Here is a 22,776-nt window from a genome sequence, read left to right on the forward strand (position 1 = left end):
AGTTGTTCCTCACTGTAACGCTCTACAGTAATGAAAAGAGAATTTTAAAACCTGAAATTGATCTATTATTATTTTTTTTCCATTATGTTTTTATTGAGCATCAGCAATTTAATCTGGTGCATAGATATACATACAGATAGCTCACATTGCTCATATTTATAGATCTGTTATTATTTACATGGTTTTTCAGACTGTGTATAGACTAGAAGGCCAGAATCAAACTTTGAAAGTCCTATATATCTTTCAAAGTTTTACATTTATTTTACAGTATTTACACCATACAAATTGTAACACGGACTCATGTAGTAACATAGATTCCAAATGTTTGAATTTAGGTCACAGCTTTGATTATTTGTTGACTTAATATTTTCTGCTACTTAAAGAGGTACAAGTCCGGTTTAGGAAGATTTTTGTTTAAATTATTATTTTCATTTTGCAAAAAGCTTAATATTAGAGGGCATTACTGATGTGCTCTTTTCACGGACCAGGATTTGTCAGTGCCGCAGGGTCAAGATTTTTGTGTCTTTCTTCACTGTGTTGTTTGCGCCTGAGCTTTGCTGTTCAGACAAGTGTAGACTCAAGCATATGTTAATGGATGCACATTGAACTGTTAAAGGTTTCATTTAACCCAGACCAGAATGCTTAAGGAGATGATGGTGTGTAGTGAGGCAGAAAGAGAGGAGGAAGAAAGGGGGAAGAGGAACACACAGTCAGCTTGTGTTCTGTGTTATCTAAAGCTCAAAGAATCATATCAAGTCAGCCTGGTTTTCCATGCAGAAATGCAGCTATTTTAGGCACTGCCATGTATCAGGCAGTTATACTCTTGGACATTGAGGACCCAACAATCTTAAATGTCTATCCAATAGGAGGAAGGCATGACTTCCACTTTATCATGTTTCCAGTTTGTACATAGTTGTGTACATACTGAGTGCAACAGTCTACTTTTATTGGTGTTAAGTGGTAGTTGCTTTAGCTTTTTGTACTGCATAATGTTAAAACAACACTTCCTATTGCTTTTGATGGTGAGAATCTGTGATATGTGAACACTGTGGTGATTTATTAGATGTAAGCAAAATGTGAAGTTGAATTTAATAAGGTCAAGGCAAATGGGGTAGTTCTGCAAATGTTCTGCAGTCAGTAGAAATGGAAACAACAGCTATTAAGAGAGGTCCGAGCTTGTTTTATAGATAAAATGATCATTGTTATAGATGCTTACCAAAATCATTCATATGTACAAATGCCACTTCTCGTGGGCATCACAAGCACAGATTGCAGGTCTTGAATTTGCTAATAGCTCATCAGCTGTGACTGAAGCCAGAAAGGACTCTTTGATGTTTTCTGTTGAAATGAGGAAGTAGTTGACTGATACAACACTACAGTTTAGTGAGATACCAAAATTCATCGCTAGAATTCCTTTTGTGTGATACCAATTTACAGTGTTCTTGCTGTGCTCTTGCCATTCAGTACTGATTTGTAAACTACGTAACCACAACAGATCATAGTTTGTGGCGTCTGTTAACTGGGCTGGTTAGTTAACAAGATAACGGTTAGTAGTGTTGTTTGTGTCTGAAGGCTTTCATTATAAAATAGGCCAGTAGGTTAATGCTGCAACCACGAAGGTACGGCAAGATGTAAGCTAAGTTGAGCTCAGGCTACTCTATAAGAAAAGGCCCTGGTAATTGGTCTCTGCTCATTTTCTAGTTAATTGGTGGTGTTTGACATGACAGATTAAGATGTTCCAGCAGGTTAATTATATTTTTCATTTGTAAAACTTAAAAAAAACAGATGGTGACATTCTCTGTTCAGAATCCAGACAAGGGCAGACATTTTTGGGATGGTTGGCTGCTCTGCCTCAGGTAAGATGTTCTAGTTAAACTATTCAGTTGACTCTGAGTGAGGAAAGAAGTTGGGAAAATAGACTAAACAGTAACTCATGCGTGAACATTTCTGCCTGAATCACGTCTGATAGATTTTCCCTGGCAATGGTTGTTGCTTGCAAATAAAGACAACTCCCATGATCCCATGCTCTATAGGTCTTGTGTTTTTTATTGAGAGAAGCTACACGAGTTTAAAAGCCAGAGGCAAAAAAAATGTTAAATGTTACAAGAAGAATTTGCAGGGTTGTCTGCACATTGTGCATTACTGGTATATTCATATGCAACCAGTTTGCAATGAAAAATTCTGTTTCCTTGCAACATTTAATCAGAAGCAGGATGACCTTCATAAAGTGCTGTGAAACACATTGGTTGACCTTCATCTCACTTTCGTTGCCCAAACCGTTAAGATGCTATCATCACTTCATCATTTTTTACATTCTTCTTTTGCAAAAACAAATCTAAATTCATGTAATAACGTGATAGGGTTTACTTTTGGTAAGCTGGTCTGGTCATTGACTACGTAGGTATACTTGTCATACATTACGATCATCGCCCATCACAGTAACTGCCTGACATAGCTAACATACATAAACGCATAAGAAACCATTAAATTTGTGAAGTACATGCTTATTCACAAACATGGAATCCCATCTGACTGCTGCTGACATTTCATCGTGCATTACGTGGCATGTGTTTTAATGTTGTGTTACAGAGTTCTGGAAAGTCTGAAACATTCAAAGTTTTTGGAAAATTTAACTCTTTACCTCCTCTGCTTGCGTGTGTTTCTTCTGGCTATGTCACACGTGTCTGTTATCTCATTGGTTGCACTCTCAAAGGTCAGTGTCTAACAGCGTCAAAGTAGAAATAATTTGAGCATAGGACTCATTGCAATGCGAAAGGTAGCACTGGCTGAATTGGCGCCATCACTCTCCCTATAGAAAATAATGGCGTAGTCATTGTAGAGTGCTTTTATCACTGACCATGTGTGGGAACCTTTGTCATTTGTTAGTTGCCTGAAGCAGATTTTCATGGTATTGAAAACTGAGAAACTTTGGTGCATTAGCAAATGTTGAAGTTGAAAATTTTGTTCAGCTGGATTTCTTTTACCTTGAATATATCTGCAAAATATGTTGCAAGTGGACATTCTGCAAGTGGTCAATGTGAGTGGTGCCAATACAATGTCCCTTGGACTGTGTTTTTAAATGCAAAATAGTGTAGGTGCATTATAAATACTATTCTTATAATATATGTTATTGTTAGGAGAAAATGTTGGTCGCTGGGGTGATGGAATCATCACCTAAGGACTGATACAGAAACTCTGCCTTTTGCGGTTTCTTCATGTCCTTGTTGGATACCTGTCTAATGTGTGCCCGCATTCGTACATTGGTTTATGAACATCTTTAAGAAGAAGAAAGGAAAGTTGGTAAGGTGCTGACATTTATCTCACATTTCAATGTTTCTCAACATATTTTGTTTATACTTTATGGGGTGGTATCGCTGGTATCACTACCTACACTATACTGCATATTAATGTATTAAAGTTGGTGTAACCTTTAAGATAAGGTCAACCTTTAACAGAGGGTCTGTTATCCTGGTATTTTAAATGACAGTTCTTGCACCTTTACATAATTTTACATTCCTTTGAGATTAAAAGTGTTCTTGCAATGAGTTCTTCAATTCTTTAAAGATTAGAGATCAAATGTGAAATGTATAACAGATGTGATAGTCTTCAAAATGCTCAAACAACACATTATTCATCTCAGTGATATATCACATTTTGTAAATTACTTCTAAAATGTAGAGCTCATATTGTTTATAACCTAATATTAGTTTCTTAGCCGCAAACTGAAAACAATGTATGATGACCAGCAAGGCTTGTGAACTGATCAACAAAACCTGAATTCTGTGAATAGACAAACAAGGACAAAAGGCTTTGATCAAGATATGTACAATGCAATTAGTAACAGCGCAGTGCATTTTGAACCTCTAACTCTCAAGTGGTGAGGCCCCTGTGCTGTAGTCTATAGCAACAACACAGGCAGTTGACCTGGGACTGCATCAGTGACAAAACATTGGTTGAAAGACCTGTAATATTCTGCAACACTGCGGCTTCATCAGATGTGAACAGAGAGAACAGGAATTAAATCAGAACAAAAATGAATTAAAAAATAATATTATATCACAACCACAACAAGACATGTTATTTTCTTTTTTTGTGAAGGAAAAGTGAATATTTGTAGATTGCAAGGAATTATAAAATCACAACCTCACTGGCAATTTCTTCCCCTGTGGTTGACTGTTGGACGTATTCATTAGGCATAACCAAACCCTGCTGATTAACATTCAAAATCCATCTCTGTTCCTGTAGCCTGAAATGTGTAACATTTTCAAACATTCTGGCAAATGTTTCATTAAAATGTTGCTAGCTCCCAGCTCCATTCCGCTCCAGTCTCCGCTCTATCAGGCCTTCCCCAGAAGTGATTATGCTAATTGCTGTTTGATCAGATGATTAAATTATAATTTGATTAATCCCAGGCACTAAACACTCTGAATACGTTGATATGTTTCTCGCTGCCTGGCAGTGTTTGCAGAGCCCCTTGTCACCAGGCAGGGTGTCTGATACATACAACCCAGGTATAGGACAGGGAGAGATGTATGTAAGGCTGCATTGGGAAGCAGTTTTGAACATGAATGAAATGCTGTTTTTGATGTACTGTGGTCTAGTAATCACTGAAAACATGATGATTAATAAAGGATCACTCTGGCCGGTGTGCAGATTGAGTGCAGCTCTAATGCAGATCGTTGCCATTTTCTCAGCCATTGCCTGTCTCTGTTACTCTCAATTGACTGTGTAACCATCAGGGTGATTTATAATAATGCTATACAGACAGGCCCCTGTAGGAATAATTAATGAGGCTCTTATATTATATGCCTACTATAGGTTTCATTGCCATTCTGGCATCACAAGGTGTATTTTTGCTCTTGGCTATACTGTGTTCAGTCTCACTCTTGGTTGAAAGTAAATGTTGAACAGTTGAAGTGATGGTTGATTCAGAAAAGATTCTAAATATCGCACACAGATCCACGTAATAGATTGGCTCACTATGTGTTTACATAAGGGAGGATGCTCCTGCAGTGTGGTTAGTGAAGATGAAATGCTCTCGCCTCTGAGGCAAATGGAGGGCTGCTGAGGGGAGGGGGGCAGGGCTGGGGAGAGCGGGGGGTGTGGTGGTGGGGAGGGGGTGGTCAGAGGCACAAGAAAATGGCTTTGAGCGGAAAGGCAACGATGTCTAGTCATCTGACCCACAATCCCATTTAACCCCAGGACTTTGATTTGCCCTCCACTGTCAACTGCCAGCTTATTTCGCCTCTTTGTTTTTCTCCCGCAAATGGATTTTCCTTTTACCACCCCATGATGATGCAACACTAACACGGCAATAAAGCAAAATTTCTTCTTGTTGTAGCTTATTACAGAGCCAATGAAAGAAGCACATGCAAAAATATCTAAACCTTTATTGTAAGTAAATGTGACAATACTCTGTTCTGTTAACTTACAGTGATGCAATTAAATCATCAAGCTACTTACTAATGCACCGAATATTAAAAGCCAACATTATTGAGATGTAAGCAAATCTATTCTATGTTCATCTCCATAAGGCCTGAAAATCGGTCTAAGTTATGCATGCGACAGTTAAATAATAGTTAGTTATTTCAAACAAAGGAAAAGAAAGAAGAAGATGAAAAACTCAGTGCTCATGCGTGACATTCTTCAGGTAAGGGTGCTCAATGCAAAAAACAAACAAGCAAAAACAAAAACAATGATAAAGACATTTTTTGTCAAGGATTTAGTTGCCTACTGTCTGCTTTGTCTTTTGCATATTTTTAGAATTCTAGAAAAGCACATTTTCATCCAAACGTGCCATTTATACACCAATAAAGCATCTTACTCCTTCTACCAGCATGGATTAATGGTTCAAAACTTCAAACAAGGCCCAAGGAAAGCTGATGTGTGTGCTGTGTTATATAAATTTGTAGTTTTCATATCCCACACACTGGTGTTAGTGGACAGATGCCTTGCATGTGGTACTTGGCAGCCGCGCTGATCAGACAGAAATATGAGTGATGGCATTGTTTTCTACAATCAATTGTTTCTACCAGCTAACCGTTTGCCCCATTTCAGCTCTGTCCATTTTTATCTGTGTAAATGGACACATATCTGTCAGAAATTGACATCACCTGTGTGTTAAAGGGATGCATTTATTTTAAAAACAGGTCAAATCACACAATAGCAGACAGGCTGAACATATCAGTGCTTCCTGAACTTATGTAAACTTTCTCCTGTCATATTTTTGCCCTGTGGTTTGCTGTGAATCAAGTCAATTGTTTTGAAAAACTGTGGAAGAAAACACTGATGATACACTATGTGTTTTTAATGGTTAAGACCACACTATAATGTACCACTCTTTTCCTTCAATCAATGCTGTGCTGTACCGTTGGACATTTCTGAAGCTCATACTGGTATTTAATATTGTAATTATTCTATTTAGATGCATATGATACGTATGTCTTGGCCATTGGCTCCTATACCGTGCTGTTGTATAATATGTAGATGATCTTCAAGCTGTCAGCCTTACTCCTTCAGCTAATCTTCTTGTTCGTCCCTCCCTGCTGGGTTTAATGTCCTCCCTCTCAGCTCACCTGAGATCTGCCTCCCCTCTGCCTCTCTCTGTCTATCAGCTAAGAGTTGCATTTGACAGTATAGCAAGCAGAGGTGGGAGAAATTTTACTGAAATAGACATGATGCTTCTTTTCCACTCTCTAAAAGCATGCACGGTGTACAGTATATTATGCTGGGATATATTGCATACAAATGTGAGTCAAGCACCGTAGAACTGTTCTGATAAGAAAGTCAATAACAGCTCTAACTAAACATCCTCTCACTAAAATATCCGAGCACGTTTGAATGATTATGCCATGTGCAAGACGGTGACTGATTGCGACTGATACCATTGTCCTTTCATAATTAGAATTTTTAGTTAAGTAAAAGTAGCAGGTAATATTGGAAAATGTCACTGTCACTGTAGATTATGGGATTGATTTGTCACCCTGTCTGTATGGTAAATATGTAGCTGCTGCTAGAATCTAGTTGGCTTGGCTTAGCAAAAACATTGGAAACTGGGGAAAGCTGCTGGCCTGCTTCTGTCTAAAGGCGAAAGAAAAAATGCCTCACATGCACCTCATAGGTTCACTACTTAATATGTTATATCTCACTTAAAACCAACACTATTTCTTGGATTCAGTGACTTCTCAGCTGGTTCCTTAAACAAATTAAAATTGAACTGAATGATGGTGCTAGATGAAAAGTCATGGAATCATCAAAATGATTACAGTTCATCCTGAAGAGGACACTTGTCTGTCTAAATCTCATGGCAATTCAATTAGTATATGTTTTTCCGGTCGAGTCAAAAAAATCTGCTGGGGGCACAAAAAATCTCTTTCTGTACAAAATCATTCTGCACAAAAGTGGTGGACCAACTGACGGACAGGCTGACATTGCCATCCATAGAGCCACATCACTAGCTTTCAGCCTACTTGAAGAGGGCCCTGACATTTTTTTTAAAGAGAAGTTTGTTCCCACAGTCTAGAATAGTTTATGTCCCATGGATGTAAAAATATTCAGGCATACATGGCTACTGTGTAGTTTGAGTTATATGCAATTCAACAGACCACCGTCCAACCCAGAGCCACAAAACATGGTTGGGACAATTTTGGTCTCAATTCTCAATTCACATTTGATCAGCAACATATGTGACACGTGACTTTTGACTGTCAGTCATCCTGCCAAATCACGCCATATGGCATAACGGCCGTGATTGGCCTGATACATGCCAGATCAGATGGAAATGTGTCTGAATACAGACGAGTGCCAGACCCATCAGCCAGAGCGAACGAGCTCAGCAGATTCATCTGGTTTGCAGGGTATTGTCTTTTATATAGTATATGTGCTAACTTGTTAGGCTTCAGAGTACTGCAATGTAACTAGCATCTACATCTGATTCACACTTTGGTAATCATGTGGAATGATATTGGAAGTTGCTGCATTGGATACATCCTGTCACTTCAATGCTGTGTCACTTAGGAAGGGTAATGGAGCATTATGAAGGTTTCGTATGGCTGTTTTTACCTCCTTATCTTCTTTCTCTTGATGTGCCTTTGCATATTAGCATCAGTGGCTGCAGCTAGAGTTTGTTTACTTGTAGGAGCTTCTCCTCTTCACTTCAAAGACATGTCTCTCTTATTTCTCTTTCTCCCTCTGTCTCAGTGGATTTGCAGTATTTGTCCATTTTGTCCTCTGTGATGTAACTGATTAGGGTCTTCAAAGTGCCCAGTACATGGGAACTCCCTCCTCTGCTGTTGGTGCTCATGTAAATGAGCGTTTATATGCATCGACTAACCCACTCCATGGTGACTCTCTGCACGCCCTCCAGAGAGTTGACATCAGAGGAGGGTATCATTGTTTTACATAGCGGCTCCATGGCAGAGAGGGCACCTCTCAACATTATTCATGAGGACAAAATGGGAGCCGGTGATTTGGGCAAGTGAGGGGACCCTGTTCTCCGATCTGCATCTCGGATCACTGCAGCACTTCTCTTTACAGCTTATTGTGTAAACCCCAAGGGCAGAAGGGGAGGGTGTGGAGGTTGTGGGGTTGGAAGACGGCTTAGATTCTTACTCATTGTCATCATGAGGCTGTCCTGTCCTCCACCCCATCTCTGCCCCTCCCTATTCCTCCCCCTTTTGCACTCCCCCACCCTCCACTCTGCCCTTCCCTAGGCGGTCTCTGTAGAGCTCTGCTTTAATTACCTGCATTGCCTGCCATGAGCTGTCAGCGTGGCTCAGCGCTTGTTTGCCCCAGTGGAGCTGCCCTAATGTCTTGATGCCCTGGTGCCCACTATAGCACCACAGAGATCCCTGACCTGGTGAGAGCCACACTGTGGCTGAGAGCCAATTGGACTGTAAGGTTTAAATACATTAACGGCCTTGGGCAGGGAAGACATGTTGTGGCTAATAGCTAATTCAATGTGATAAAATTGTAGAGGTGTTGCAGTCAACCAGCACATTATGGAATAATGTGAAGCATCAAAGAGATTTTGTCATTTCAACAAGAAAACAAAAGACTCCTGAGCACCTTCATCTAAGGTTGATTAATGGCGTTTGGTTGAGGTAAACACAGACCGAGCAAAAAGCCCCTGACACGTCAGTGGGCTAATGCATGGCTAATGCATAGGCCTATTTATGTTGTGCGTTAGTGGGACCTGTATTGATCAGACTTTTACTTAAATAAATTGCCTGGGTGATTTGGAAGCAACCACTGATGGACGTTGTCAGAGTGGAGGTTCATGGGTCCTACTGAATACACATAACAGGAACATGAAAATGCTTGTTTGTTTATTGCTTTGGAATTGGAATATGAGCAAGGATCTTTGCAGCTTTTTCAACATATTCAAAATACAGTATAATAACATATAGGAAAAATTCTCTGTAATGGTGGCAGGGTAAGCCTGCAACATTACTGGCTACACTGTATGTTCACTGTCTCACCCATCAACCAAGCCCATGTCAGCCTCCATGTATGTGGGCTCCGAGACATTAGCGCTCATCCCCCCACATCCCTCTGACACGCCCGCATGCACTCTCCTTGACCGATGCATGTCTGGTGCCCTTGAGCTCCAAACACAGTAGCAGAGTCTCCACTCTGGGAGGATAGTATTAGGAGTCACCTACAATCCACAATCAGAGGCTTCAGCAGCAGCTGCCACTGATAAGTACTGACATCTAGGACTGAACCAAGCATTATTTCACACAAGAAGAAGGATAGACCCACCTCACCGACCCAACAGGACCCCTCTTCCTGTCCTTCCTCTGAGCTTTGCTAAGACAGAAAACACAGAAAAAAGGGTCCATCTATTATGCATGTGTGGGATTCATAATTGAACAATATCACTTTTTCCTCTTTGTGGTTTTGGCTGATGTCGATTAAGACTAAGGCTCCACCGCAGGCGGGAATATGGTGGCTGTTAGCGAGAGCATGTCTGTGAGTGTGTGTGGGCCTGATAGGCATGGGAGTGCGTTGGTGTTCAGCATAATATTGTAATGGTATGTGTGTAATGTCAAAGCCAAATCAAGAAGCCTGAGATAAAAATGACTCTAAGGATTTGTACAGTTTGTACATTTGAGGTCTTGGATATAAAAATAAGAATGGAACAACTTGTTTTATCCAAAATCTCTTCAGTGTGCCGTTTAGGGCAGGACACAAGACAAGAATGAACTTTCAGAAACAGCCCAATTATACTTTTTAGGTCTTTTCAATAAGCAGTCACAACATCTAAAGAAGATGATTCATTTTAAATTAAGATTCAGAAAACCAGCACTATCAGCGCAGACAGAAATCCTTTGAGATGTGGACCAAAGCGCTGCAGACTGCAGCCTTAATCTGCCAACCAGGCTGACGACTGACCGACTATCGATAGGGTCCACATAAATCTTTCATCTCCCGTTTCAAGATTCAGCCTGCTCTTGTTTTGATCTTACTCCTGTGTTCCCAGTATTATCAATAGATCCTCTTCCCTCTGCAAAAACAATGCGTTACATATCTCTGAGATGCGCATTTGTATGTGTTACATCTTACTATTTTATGACAGCCGTTAATGAGATTATTATTTAACGGTGCTGTACACAAACACACTTGATGACAGCCAGCGGCCACCCACAAACTGTCTCCTTTGCTTGCAAGCAAGCATTATGATAAATTGGGCTGGTTTGTGTTGGGATATTAATTTACAACTGAACATTCAAATAATATCCCCAAAAATACTAATTATGTTTGTGTAATTTCTGCTTTATTAGATAATTCTCAATCAAGAGTCAAAGGAAATATACCACAAGGAGTGTTTACTATTAAACTAATTAGAGTGCATTATTGGACAAGGTGTCCAAGGGTAACATTCAATAAAGGAGGATTTTTAGCAGTCCCATTTACTCTAGGACACAGCAGAGTGTATTTGTCCAAACATTTCCTCCAGCATTTAGATTTTAGGCAGCACTGCTTTTCGGTTGCAGGGAATTGCAGAAGTCCAGTGGATGATAAATACTGATCATCAGAGTCAGTCAGTGGGCAGTTGTGTGCAGAGTGGCTGTCTCCCTGCCTGTCTCTGGCCGTCTCCCCACATGTGCATTTTGAGTTGTTTTTCTTTTTTCTTTTTTTTTGTTTGGTTGGTTTTTTTTCATATGTATCCTTGTATAAAGGTGGAGTAAGCCAGAATGTGAGAGACAGGGTCAGAGGAGTGTGAAGGAGAGATGAAGGTTACAGAGAAATACAAACAGACAAAGCAGCGCTTGGAAACTGAGATACGGAAAACAAAGAATGATGAATAAAAGAAATCGACGAAAGAAAGTATTCATTTGAAGGTTGCTGTGGGATACAGCTGAGTTGGAGGATAACTTTAACCTCTGTCATGGCATCCTTCTCCCTTTTCTACATTCTCTTACAGTCTCTCTGTTAATAGCAGCCTGCGTGTCACTGTCGGAGTGCTTTCCAGCTTTCCCGCCTCTCCACTCAGCCCCCACCCTCACTGTTTTTCTTGGCACTGCACTGAAAAATAAATGCACTCCCACTGTATCTATCTGAACTATTGGGATCTGGCAGGGTTTTGTGTCCATCAGGCTTTCTCATCTTAAGGAATCAGCCACCCAGAAATGGGTGGTGGTTGTGGTGGTGGATGTCTCAATTTTTTATGAGTTGGTGCAAAGCAGATTGAGACAATAGCAGTTGTGAAGCAGCCTCTCTTCTTCGCTCAGTCACCTTTCAAACACACTCAGACCAGAGGCTGTGTGATGAGGCCGTTTGTCCTCATTTAGACTCTCTAAATGGCCACTGCAGCACGATGATATAGACAGTAAAATGTGGCTTTTACACATGCAAAACACTGTACTAGGGATGTAAATGAACATTAATACATGATTTGGATATGAACACATAATGCATTCCTTACAAATGCGAGTTTTCTCAATAATCTTTGTATTCTTCTTCCCACTGTCTGTTTTTACAAGATTTTTTTGGTCTTCACAGGAACAAGTTTGACTATTGCTAACTTAATCCTGTTATTGATATTTTTAACTTTAGCTAGTGAGGCCTGGAACCTTGGTGACTTAACTTGACAGCAGATTAAAAAACAAACAAACAAACAAACAAAAAAACTCAGAAGTGCATGAAAAATGGCCAAGAGAGTCTTTTGATATTTTGTATTCTTTTACTTGTAGTGCTGTTTATTCATCTGGATTGCTTTGGTGTGAGTTGCCAACTTTTGGAGATATCAGCTGTAGTGGAATCCGCCCTCTCTTAAATATAAATAACTAGATAGTACTTAACTTGTGCTGCTAAAAACGTCACAGAAAATACATTTGAAAAACTTGACAGCAATGTCTTTTTCCAGAAATCATGAACTGTTAACTCAAAATAAGCCACAGACCTTGCTGTGAGCCATTCCGTGTAGGAACTGTTCTCTCTTTTTTAATATCACCAGCTCAGGCTTGCTCGAAATAAACCCTCAGTTCACAGAGTTAGATGTAGTCTAAAGGCTACGTATCCATCTGGTCGCCTAACCCTATGATGCAGTTTGTTGTGAATTACCCGTAGCTGTCACACCGACAGCCTCTGTTGTGTGTGAGTGAGTTTTCAATAAGGACGTTGTCATTAGAATTGTATGCAGATGCGAAAAAGCCTGGTTTGGAGCCAAGTGAAGTAAATATAGTCATCTGCCGATCAGTCAGACAGCCACAGTAGTGCCCTGCTATTCGAAACAGATGCTGAAATTTTATGATCATCTTGATGGCAGATTTTCCTACTTGAGAAAACCACTGGCAAGCTGTTACTCCGTATGATCACATGGCCATAAATGAACCCTTGATAAGTTCTGCATCTGTCATTATGTAAGTCATTTTTGTGACTATACCAAATGATTCTTTTTAAAATGTGTGCCACGTTAAGGCAGCAACAGCAAAGCCCTTTTCTATGAAGAACACATTCCTTTATCAAATGTCTAATTGTGAGGAAATAATACATAGTAATGAAAGTAATATTTCTGTTTAAGAAGGTCGACAAAGTTGGTAGCCATTTGTAATCTTTAAGGCACTTTCCAAACTGATGATAAATTGGTGTACCAGTAGCCAAGTGAGTAATCATACAGCTATCAAAGTATTTTTACAAATGGAGAGAAATGTGCAGAGGCATGTAATTACAGAATAATAAAAGCTGAAGGTTGTTTATCTGCGTGACAAAACGGGACAAACTGTCACACAATGTGCGCAAAATACAACCTCACATATGCACACATGGACACGAACGCAACATGTTCGTACGCAACATCAAGTTTACCCAATAAACTTTTCAAGGTCTTCACTGTCAGCTTACTTATTTATTGGTAAAATGACATCTCAGTCTTTCACTCTTTTTTTTTTTTCAACTCCCAAACGATCAGTGTTTTAAGGTCATTCATATTCGGACGGCATGGCCAAACTGTCAAAGAAAATAAAAAGAAATCTCCAGAACTGATGCGCGCCATAACTCTTCTGCCTTTTCTTACCACCTCCTGGATAAAAACGACTGTCTTGCAGCTGTCGACAGCTGTAGCTGTTCGCCTTTCAACACCTCTGGGCCTGGCCCTCAGAGTACTACACGTGTGAAGTGAGTGCGGCTAGAAATGTGCGGAAACATGTGTACGCCGTGGTGTTTGTTTGTCGTAACAGGTTGAACGACCAGTGGGTGGAAGTGGCCGGTGATTTGAGCGTGCTCATTAGGAATTTATGAAGCGCTAAAATGTTTGGTCTCCGGGGAGGGGGGATTGGCAGCTGTCGCACAGCCAGGCAGGCAGGCGGGCTGGCGACAGGAGGGGAGAGTCCACAACAGAGAGAGCAGAGACTGTAGAGATACAGTGCAGGTGTCTGAAATATTTACTGAAGGTGACTGACTGTGGCTGTTCACGCAATACCATCGTTAGCGTTAGCTTTAAAGGTCCGTCCTGTAGCTTCTCACCACTGGTATCTTCATTTGTTCACTGTGGAATCGTCATTTGCATATTAACATTTTTTTTTGGTTTGACCTGCACTGATTTTAATTAAATGAACTTACTTACTTACTTTAACCATGTGCACATACTAAGGTAAATTTGCTCAGCTTAGCCGCCTACGATTTTTAGTGTTTCAAGTCATCAAAGAAAAACGTACTTCTAAAATGTGACTCTTTACATTTTCATTTTAGTACCAATCTACCCATTTACTTGTATAGCCTAATAAAGATTTGAAGAATTTAATCACATACGATCTTTTAAGGAACAAAATATTGCTGAGCAACTTCACTTCATTCTGTTAATGGCGACAGACGTCCTATGAGAGGAAAACACATGCACATAGACAAAACACACGTAAATGAAGAAAACATTCTCTATAAGTGGACTTTAGAAAAAATACTGCAAAGAAATCGGAAACTGAGAAACACATTCACACAGCATAACAAAAATACTTATTGCTTATATGCTTAACTTTATTTCAGCTGTAACATTTGACATGACTCAGATAGTATTAGAACTATTAAAAATGAACATTTTACTCTTCAGGAAGGTTAGAAAAAAATGTTTTAGCGAGGTGTTGATTCAGCTGTATTTGGAGAGGTCATTTTGAAGACTTGAATTGTATTACGCTGTACTGATATGTACTTCTATTATTTTATCCAGCCCATTTACGTCAATGATGGTGGGCTAAATATATTAGGCTACATTAGTTTTAACCAAAGGACTTAATAAACTGGAAACTATAAACTGGAGTGTGTGTACATACCAGCTTACACAGCGTGCATCATGCAGTAAATAATGCCATGAGCCACAACCATTATAATTACTCGCATGTATGAGCTTCAGCTTCTCTTGTTTTTTCACTCAACTCACTTTTACTCTGTGTAACTTGGTGCATTTCTGCACTTGCAGGTGTGTTCTGTATTTGCAGTTTGTGATATTATGCTGCTTTGTTAAAAAGCTGAAGATGTTTCCTTCACTGGATTGTTCTTGAAACTGCAGATTTATAGAAACATGCTACAATCAGGGTTCTGCAGTTACCTCACATTATGACCATTCATTTTGTCCACAACTCAGATAACAGTAAAAATATTATCAAAAAGGTAGTGGATGTGTGGGCTCCATCAAGTAAACATGTCCTGGCTTCATGCCAACAGTGTGGGTTGTCCATTACTGCAAAGAGTTGCATTGTCAGTTTTTATCACTCCTCAACACTGTGACTTACCAAAGGGAAGTGCATCATGTTACATTGAGTTGCTTCATTAGCTAAGATGGATTGGAAACATCCTCTGTTGCATACTCTGTAGATGAACAGGACAAATTGAGGTTGTTTTTTTTTTTTTTTTTTGGGCAATATCCAAATTGTAATTATGGTAGCTGATTGCCGGTGAGTGTTTGACACCACAACAACAGTATAATTGTTACAATGATAGATCACTGCTTTAGATCCGAGATTGAACCTTTTGGAGGCAATGGAAGCTACGACAGCTTTTAATTCTGATGAAAGCATAGATGCAAATGAGTTTGTCAAGAGAGAATATATGATTGTTTGGATGTGTCAGGGTAAACACACAAACAGTAAAGTGTAAAAGAAAAGACAAATAAAACCCTGAAAACACCAATTTGATCTTGTTTTCGCTGACACATGTGATACTCACTTCAGTTCTATCTATACTTTTTGTCTTTAGGATGATTACTTACAGTAAATATTAGTAATATGTTTATAATAATGATAATAATAATAACAATGATAATGATAATCAGTTTTTCCATCAAATGTTTATCTAGAAATACTTCTATTATAGAAGAATTACCCCAGAAGGCACCAGTAAGAACAAATTTTATTTCCAAGAACTACACTGGCTTGTGTTTACCTCAAAGCTTTCCAGTTGGTGCAGAAAAGGATTGTGGCTTTTTTTCCACATATGTGTGTGTTTTGTAGGACTGATAAAACTGCTCATTCAGTTTTTGATTAATCAATTAGCCTATGAACAGTCAAAAAATTAGTGAAAAACATGCCTATCACAACTTCCCAGAGCCAGGTGACACTATCAGACACCCAAAAATACTGAGTTTACACTTACATTGTCCAGTTTTGCTTGAAAAATGACTTAAATGTTTAACTGATAATCAAAGTAGTTGCAGATGTTTTCATGTTGGTCGATTTATCGACTAGATTTAATGTTCTGTGTCATAATCAATGTAGACGTTTTAGTGGAAGGGTGTGGCTACACGCACACATGTTTGTGTAGGCAGGCTCTGTTGCTTCACATTCACTGCTGCTCTCCCCGAGCTTTGCTGCAATGTCTCTTCACAGACAGCAAGAGACACACTCCTGCAACCTCCCTCCACTGCAGTGAGCCCAAACACAATGGTCAACCAGGGAAAAACACACTCGGCCTAAATTCAGGGGCAAACAGAGATGCTGGATAGCACAGTTCTGTCAAATATAAATATAATAGTTATTCTGTTATGTGGTGGGGTTTAATTATAGTGGGTACAGCTTCAGTTTAGTTATTCTTAAAGACCTATTCCATAAATGTTCAAGTTTTTATGGGAAGAAAAAAAAAATCTAATTGCTTCTCTAATGTTTCTGTTTGTCATCTCATTTTTTCTTCCTGCAGTTTTCTGTGAAGATCTACGTTCCAGCTTATATTTTGTCAATGCATCTGTGCAAGAGGTAGTGTTTGCCAGCACCACAGGGACATCGGTGCCCTGTCCCGCCGCAGGCGTGCCCCCTGTCTCACTGCGCTGGTACCTGGCCACTGGCGAGGAGATCTATGATGTGCCAGGGATCCGCCATGTGCACCCCAATGGCACCCTTCAGATCTTCCACATCCCCCCTTCCAGCTTCAGCAAACTCATCCATGACAACACCTACTATTGCACAGCGGAGAACCCCTCAGGGAGAATCAGGAGCCAAGATGTCCACATTAAGGCTGGTCAGTGTCTCTGCTCATGAATGTCTACTCTTGTGCTTTGTTACAACCCAAATCATAGTTCATTATGAGGAGTAGCTTGTCTTAACTTAATATTAGCAGTTTTCTGCCTTATACACAACAAACTTCTCTATCCCCTCCTCCCAGTCCTACGAGAGCCCTACACTGTCCGGGTGGAGGACCAGAAAGCCATGAGAGGCAATGTGGCGGTCTTCAAGTGCATTATCCCTGCCTCAGTGGAGGCCTACATCACTGTTGTGTCCTGGGAGAAAGACACAATGTCAATCAATGCTGAAAGTAAGGCATAGTATCTTTATCTACTGCAGTAACTAATGTCTGAGAGTCCAAGCATGTTGTAATGTGAAATTTGAATTTGGTCTTATAGTATAGTTACTGATACGGATCTTATTTGCCTCTTTGCCAGGTTGTTCCTATGAAATTCATATTCATATTTCATCAGTTTTAAATTTGTTAAATTTAAACACAGCCTGGGTGGTTGTTTTTTACTACAATATTTTAGATATTGTACATGTACCATAAATCAATGGTATGAGAATCATTGTGAGCCATCAGGTCAGTTGTGGTTGGAAATATGCTGATTGGAGTTACAGCACATAAGGAGATTTGTTTATGGTTCCAAGTCGCCCGCTGGAATAAATAAACATTGTTGCTGTGATTGCAGTGGAATAAGTCAAGGTGTCATGGTGTGAAAAAAACAAAAATATGGGGAACAGCTGCAACAGTTGCATTTTCAGTTCACAATGAAAGGAGAAAGTGCTGCCTGGCTCTGATGGCTGATCCAACAGGTGCCCTTTAGTGCAGAAGAGGAAGGTACAGGGAATTCCCGGAAGTCTTGTTTGATATTAATAAGCAAGACTTCCTGGATTTTCTTTTTTGCCCTTACAGCTACATCTTCAGCTTACGGGAAACTTAAACTTAAATTTCAAACCTTTATTGTCAGTATATTTCATGGTCCTCTTTTCCAGCTGTGCTACAGCTTTGACTGTACAGCTGGTGTGAATTACCTGTTCTGTTAAACGTGATCATAACGTGATATCGCAGTTATTGTTGGAACATAATTGTGAATGCAGAGAGTGTGTGTGTGTGTGTGTGTGTGTGTGTGATCTGACTTAACAAAACTTCCAGCTAGCTAGGCCCATTGTGTGTGAGCGTGTGTGTGTGTTTGTGTGTGTGTGATGGTGGGGGGGCATGTGTGTGTATCCACGTCTGTCTGACCCAATGACAGTGAGGTCCTGCTCCTCTTTCTCTGCCTGGTCTTCCACGAGAGCACAGGCTGCCAGCCATGTCACTTAGTCTCAGTGTATTGACCCATTTCTCTGGCTGATAGGGAGCACTGCAGCACTGCGATCATTCAAATCACTTAAATGGAACGCTCGCCTGCGTGATTGTTTCCCAGCCCTGGGGGGCAAATTCACTTTATGTGGGGCATTTAGCAAACTCAATAGACAAGAGCTAATGTCATTTTGCTTTTGGATGGAGGGCAAATGCTGGCTAGCGACTTTTTCTTTCTTTTTTTTTTTTTTTTTTTTTTGACATTTCACATTTGTCTGCTGAGGCGAAATCGGCCATGTTGAAATCTATAGCAATCTCTTAATTGTCCATAAATGGATTTGCCGCAAGCACATTTCAGACGTGGGTATATCCGAGGGTCATGTTGCTGATGGAGTATTTACTGTTCTGTAGGTGTCTCATTTTCAATAGATATTTGAACACTTATAGTGTGGCTGCAAATTTTAACAGAATATTGTGGAAGTGTTTATCTTGAGCGGTAAAAATCATCACATCTGTAGCCGTCAGTCATGTAAACGCTGTCAGAAAAATCATCCAGCCACCAATCCACTGCTCTTCTCCATGCTAAATAATGAATGACGGAAGCCTATGAATCCATGAGCAAATGGTCTTTATTCACGTCTCAGTGCACGCATCCTACTGACGCACTGTCCATTCCCCTCATCCTCTACTACACACATTTTAAGTGCACTTTGTATGTCTGTGTCTGTGTCTATGTGTGTGTGTATCCATGTCTTCGAGTCTATATGCACACTAACTGACAGCTCTGTGCAAGATGGCTTAACCCCTTGTCCTGATGACCGAGCTTCCATGTTTTAATTTTTAATGAATAAAAATCATATCAACACTTGGACTTCAAACAAAAAAGTTTGTGAAATATAGCTTTTCTGTGCGTGGCATGAATAATTGAATTGGCTTTTCAGTTTGGAAGGTGTAGCTTGATGTGCAGGCCCCATCAGAAAGGCTGGAAGTCTCACTGGACGTAAACCTTTTTGAGTTGTTGCAGGGTAGAGTAACAAAGCACCACTTAAAGAACTATGGTATCCATTAGAAAAAGAATGGGGAATTATGATGAAAAATGCATTCACTCAGGACACCCAATAAAAATAACAGCGCAGTATAGCTGTCTGATACAGTGGTTGTATAGTGGTCTGGGATTTTAACAGAACTGCTGTCGAAAATATACAGTTCACGCTCCAATGCTTACTCTAACTTGTTTTACTAAGAAACAAAGATACTGTTTGCTAATGAGACAGGACAGTTTTATTATTCAGATTTTTATCAAGTAACTCCATGGCAAGTGGATTTGCTTTGGGAACGAATCTAATTATTTCACCAAAGTAGACACATTTTTCTCACTCCCACCCTCATAAAATTCAGTACTAAACTAAATCACTTGTTAAATAGGTGGATATGATTTTGAGTTCTATTCTGTGCAACAACTTAACTAAACCTGTGAAAGCAACAAACTCCTGTTAGCCAGGACCTTTCAGCCAAACTGACTCATCATCACCTCATCTAGTGAAATTACTTTAAGATTGCAAGTGCAATAGAATTAGAGGTACAGAGTGGGAAAACATCTGTCTTTAAACAAAAGCCAGTACTCTGTGACTCTATCTGTCTATTTATCTGTCTATCTACTTGCATCTATATTGAACAACATAAAACACTTGTAAACATTCACTCACCTATGTCAGTATCGCTACAAGTTGGGGAGAATGCATCAGTTCAAAAGCTGCAAACTGTCATGACTAAGAGGATTTAAGTTATTGTTTAGAGAATGGAGCCAATCAAGACCAAGTCTGACCGTGATTGGTTTACTGGAGTACTGTGATTTATGGACACTATAGAGATGAATCTCTCATCATACAGTAAGGCTGCTAGAGAAGGCCTGTCGTCAGGAGGGACTGTTTCTGCCATTGTTTGCATAACACATGGTGTTTGGTTGGTAGCACATTCATTTCATGACATTAACTGAATTCTGCATGTGACTGCTGCCTCATGCTTGAGCAGCAGTGTTAATCTTTGTCAGAATGTCAAACAGTGATCTCAATTCAGGGCCCAGAAAATGAAATGAGACAAATAGAGATGTTTATTTCACTCCAATAAGAAAGTTAACATGGTATCTTTAGCTCATATTAGTGGCTATCGATTTATAATTTATTGTTGTTTCTTTTCATCATACGTGGTAATAGACTGATGAGCAGGTGATTACTTACTGGAAAATCAAATCTGTCAAATAGCGAGTACACACAAAATATACATTGTGAAGCTTCTTCCAGTAAAAAAGAGCACACGTTTTCTTCAATGGACAGGAATTCATTTAAAATGAAAGTTGATGTATTTGTGGTTTTTTTTGTGAGTTAGTTTTACAACAATATGTGCATTTTGATCATATATAGTAGAAGGTGTATAAGAATTTCACAGAATTGTGTTGATTCATAACACTGGATCTGATTTCTGGTGCACCACTCATGTCCTAAACCACTAATGACTGGCTTGTCTTTAAAGTACTATAGCAGTATCTGCTGGTACAACAGATAAGAAGGCCCTGTTAATACAGCTTTAAAAAGTAAGGGGTTGCTTTATAGGATGCGTTGTGATGGACTGTGGCTGGCTGCGGCTCTGTTGCTGTGCAGGGCCATTCCCCAGGTGCAGCCTGTGCTGCAGTCACTGAGGAGGCCTTGTAGTCATTTGCCTTGGCCTGATGCTGCCTGCTCTGCATTCAACACCAGTAGGGCCGAGAGGGGGCCGACCCCCCAGCGCTACTGCAGAGACTCACACACACACACACACACACACACACACAAAAACACACACAGACACACACCCACACAGGCACTTCTTTTCATTCAGCACACGAGCTAAGCACAAGGGCCGTCGGCCATCACACAGATTCTCTTTGCTCTGCTCAGCCCTCCCTCGTTTCTCCTCTGTTTCAATCGTGTTTTTTTTTGGGGCTTTTTCCTTTGCTCCCCTTTTGCCTCGTTTGTATCACTATCTCAGACAAATATGAACTGTTGGATGGGTAAACATCCATTTAAGATCTGCATAGTTCTTCAACAACAGCGCTGAATGAACACTGGTGATTGTTGGCTACCCAGTTAATGCTGTTCGGTTTCGTGGCATGTAGAGACATTTGTTTAAGGATATTACAGACTGCTCTAACACTTCCGGTCTGGCCATTTGTTAAGCCATATTGTGCATTTCACAGTTTCTTTCATATTTGTTGACATTTCACTGTGCGTTTGGAATTATTTCTGCAGCCAGTCTTGATCCCCGCGGCCATTGCTGAGAGGGAGAAGAGCCAGCCACAGTATGTCAGTTTAATTGGCTGTGTATAATGGGCCTTTGAAGTAAATATCAAGAGTTACTATCGTAAGGCTGCTGGACGTTATCATGTGTTTCCACAGTGCCCGTTGTTTCTCCACTATTCCTCCTCCTCCATTTCAAGGCAGCTACAAAGCCAGGCTGGTAGGGAACCATGCAATTGCCTGTGCTTCTCAGATTGTACAGTTGATGTAAGCAAAACTAACCTGACTTACGTGTTTTCAACTCATTGTTGTCACTATGGGGACACTCAGTCCACCCTGATCTGTCCTCAGGCAGGTGAGTCTGTACCCGGGGTGTAAACAGTTAAAAATGTGATCAGTTCCAGCAACTGTTTTATTAAGATGTAATAGCAACATAAATGAAAATGAAAGGAAGGCTATGTATGAATAAATTTCAATTCCTGCATCAAAATCTACAGTGATTTCCTGTATCACTGTTGGCATACTGTAAACATTTGTCTGGAGGGCAAAATGGGATGTTATCATTTGCCATATACTGTATGTTGTAGCCTACAGGTAGTGTAGTATAACTAATGTCTATTGTTGCAGCCTTGCAGCTTGCTAGCTGTCGGTTTTGCCCTTTTCTTAGAATGCAGTGTAGGAAGCGCAGCCATTGGCTCAGCACAACCTTGAGATGGGGGCTGGGGTGGGTGGGTAATGGTTTTACTGGTCCCTGTGTGGTGGATATGTGAAGGGAGAGGGAGAGGAGGTAAGGAGGGGGAGAGAGGAGAGAGGATAACCAACTCTCCCTCTCTCTCCCTCCATCCCTGCCTCACTCTGTCGACAGGCAGGGTTGGGACTCTGACGTGTGACAGGCTGCATGTAGAGTCTTTTTCCAGCGTTCGCCATTCTGTCTGCCCATGATTGGCTGGAGTCTTGTTATTCACACAGAAAAATGGGTCAGGTGGCCTGTGGAGAATGGTTACTGTTTTGTATGGACGGATGGACGGACAGATAGACGGACGGACAGCACAAACATGCACGCACATACCTACACATACATCCCACACAGAACAGGATTATGCTCTGCAGCAGAGCAGTGATGGCAGATAAATAACAGATAAATGAAAATAAATCCAGGTTACGTGGTAAACGTCTCTCCTGTTGAATTCAGTGTGTTCTCTCACAAGCCGTGAGCTGGTTCTCTCCTCACACCCCGTGGCAGAGGCTTAGCGAGATAAATAAAGGGTTG

At 40.3% G+C, this 22,776-nt stretch overlaps 1 protein-coding gene across 2 annotated transcripts in view; it reads left to right on the forward strand.

The window, feature by feature from the left end:
* Positions 1-22,776, forward strand: part of dscama (Down syndrome cell adhesion molecule a) — a 90,326-nt gene that overhangs the window by 4,701 nt on the left and 62,849 nt on the right. For both annotated transcript variants that reach the window (XM_046410238.1, XM_046410239.1), the window contains exons 2-3: positions 16,627-16,944; positions 17,089-17,238. In XM_046410238.1, the coding sequence (XP_046266194.1) occupies positions 16,627-16,944; positions 17,089-17,238 (468 nt within the window). The remainder of the gene's footprint in view (positions 1-16,626; positions 16,945-17,088; positions 17,239-22,776) is intronic.

This window comes from Scatophagus argus, chromosome 14 (genome assembly GCF_020382885.2).
Source record: "Scatophagus argus isolate fScaArg1 chromosome 14, fScaArg1.pri, whole genome shotgun sequence".
Lineage (NCBI taxonomy): Eukaryota > Metazoa > Chordata > Actinopteri > Scatophagidae > Scatophagus > Scatophagus argus.